This window comes from Pinus tabuliformis, chromosome 4_2, assembly GCF_031772625.1.
Source record: "Pinus tabuliformis cultivar Carrire ecotype Pingquan chromosome 4_2, CPIR1, whole genome shotgun sequence".
Classification (NCBI taxonomy): Eukaryota; Viridiplantae; Streptophyta; class Pinopsida; order Pinales; family Pinaceae; genus Pinus; species Pinus tabuliformis.
This window is the reverse complement of record NC_142304.1, coordinates 206713692-206716400: the sequence shown is the minus strand read 5'-3', so window position 1 is coordinate 206716400 and position 2709 is coordinate 206713692. Positions and strand designations below refer to the sequence as shown.

Here is a 2709-nt window from a genome sequence, read left to right as displayed (position 1 = left end):
CCACGGGCTTGGTATTCCAAGTTGGATAGTTACTTGCCCAAGTGTGGTTTTAATAGAGGTGCAACTGATAGTAATTACAAGAAGCCCCTAGACAAAGTCATCTACTTGTAGTGAAGAGGATTCCTGGATATCTCAAAGCCACAATGGACTATGGATTTTGGCACGTAATAGGTAAATATTTTTCACTAACTATTTATAATGATGTTGATTGGGAAGGTGATGTAGATGATCAAAAGAGCACTAGTGGTGGTGTTTTATTTCTTGGAGAATCTCTTGTTTCATGGTTGATTAAGAAGAAAGCTTGAATATATATCTCTCTCTATTGTTGAAGCAGAATATATAACATCAACCTCTTGTTGCATCCATCTTTTATGGATGAAGCAGACTCTATAAGATGTACAAGTATTCTATAATCAACCTATTCCTATCATATGTGACAATACACGTGTCATAAACATGTCTAAGAATCATTTTCTTCATTCAAAGACAAAGTATAGTCCAATAAAGTACCCTTCCTTAAGAGAGAAATTTGCAAATCAGATTGTCAAGTTGGAGTATGTACCTACAAAAGAGTAGGTAGCATATATATTCACCGAATCTCTGCCAAGAGATCATTTGAGTATTTAAGGAAAATATTGGGAGTAGTTTCTCTTGCCTCCGTTCACTAGATCTTCCTTAATAGGAAGAAAGGAAACCAACAAAGGATAAAAAACACTCACCATATCAAAAGAAAGTTGCCAAGTATAAGTGATCAACAAGACATGGGGAGATTCTTGATAGGGGGAGCAAAGTTGCAGGGGGGCACATTAGTTTCTTTGTCATTGATGTCAAAGGGGGAGAAGTACCTCAAACAAAAAAATGGGAGAGAAGGAACTCAAACAAAAAGGGAGAAGTACCTAAAGAAAGAAAGAGTGAGAAGCAAGAATTACACCCAAGGAGAAGTGCATCATATGGGAAGCATCATTCACAAGAGGAGAAGAAAAGAAGTATGCAATACACTTGTTTCTACTCCTATGCTCGAGTTATGTGATGTTTTTTTCTTTTTTTTTTAATTTCAGTATTGCTATCAATGCCAAAGGGGGAGAATGTTAGAAATATGTTGTCATTAATGGAAAAGGTGAAGCAGTTGATGTCAAAAGCAAAGAAGTTCATTGCAAAGGCATTAATGTGTGCAAGAAGAATAATAAATATGCAGTGAATTTAAAGCCATTTTTAGTTATAAAAGTCAACTTAAGTGCACTTAGGACCCAATAAAGAGTTCAGGAATTCTGAGTATGCTTTTCGAAAAAATGGCGTCTGCTACACCAGCGAACCTGATCCGCACACCCTCTTACTTCACATGCGGGAGTCCTTGCAAGTCATTGCCCTTCACACCGATCAAGAAAACAGTCTCCTGCCGTGTACTCAAGCAGGCCGAAGCAGAAATCGTGCGGACTCTTGCAACGAACAGGCAGCCCGCTCTCACCAACAGAAGCGAGGGTTTCACCATACTCCCGTCAAAATGGAACCCCAGCAAAGAGAAGGAGCACCCGAGACAGGTACTCAGATACATGGTCAATCCCACCGACAAGAGGTCCATCAAGGGTTTCGGTCCTCCTCAGGTTTCCGGCTCACAGGAAAAAAACCCGAAAGCAGCAGATCTGCCCACATACACAACAGATTAGGCAAAATCTGGTAGGGATTATAGCGACCCGGAAGGGGCAAGCAAAGAAAGGGACCTGCATGCAACAGTTCTATCCTCTCCCATAATAGATCGGGACAGATATGGCAGATCTGGGGAGGATCTATCTGATCTGTCCAGATCCAGGCAAAAGATAGATGGGAGCCCGTCAGATCAAAAAACTAAGCACATAAAATCGGACCTGGATAAGGCAGACTCAGTGGATCTGAAGGCTTTCTCAACAGATCTACGGTTCCAAATATTTATAAAGCCCCCCTCTGGGAAATCAACCCCAATCTGGGTTCAAGCTTCAGACAAAGTCTTAAAACTGAAGAAAATCATTGCCAATCACATTGGCCTTCCGGAAGGATACCAACATCTGCTCTCAGAAGGCAGATCGATACAAGATCACTGGCCAATAGGCTCCTACAACATTAAGCCAGGATCTAACATTATAGTCAACATGAGGCTTCGGGGAGGTGCAGCAGTCAGCGGATCACAGATTCCAGGCTCCTTTCGTGATGCAGTAAATGGGTCCAGCACAAAGAATACAGGCTCCTTCAGGGACGCGGTGAATGGAAAGGGGAAAAACATTCAACCCAAACCAGCACCAGCACCAGCACCAGAGCTACCAGGTCCCTATATTGTGGAACAAACACTGGAATCTCCAACGATCCAAGTAACTTCACCGGAGGTAACTAGTCTACACACTGATCTAGCCACTCATGCTGTTATATGTAGATTTAATGGGTACTGGCCAAAATCAAATGCCCTGCATCACTGGATCCTCTCAACATGGTCACCGGACTGTGAAGTTCACCTATGCTCAAAGGGTTTCTTCATAGTTCGCTTTACAACAGAACAAGAACGTGATGACATTATCAATCAGGGGCCATGGTTTTAGGGAAAGGCTGGCCTCTTCACCATCCCCTGGTTCCCTGAATTTGATGCAAATACTATGAAAGTAACAACAGTTCCGGTTTGGGTGAGACTGCATAACCTCCCTCTACACTTCTGGCACAGAAAAGTATTACTAGCTATTGGAAATT

The 2709-nt window shown here is 42.1% G+C and overlaps 1 protein-coding gene across 1 annotated transcript; it reads left to right on the top strand.

The window, feature by feature from the left end:
• Positions 1-1289: 1289 nt before the first annotated feature.
• On the top strand, positions 1290-1664 carry LOC149168843 (oxygen-evolving enhancer protein 2, chloroplastic-like). Its single transcript, XM_089424994.1, has one exon. It carries the CDS (start codon positions 1290-1292, stop codon positions 1662-1664), a length of 375 nt encoding a protein of 124 aa, XP_089281120.1.
• Positions 1665-2709: the final 1045 nt, after the last annotated feature.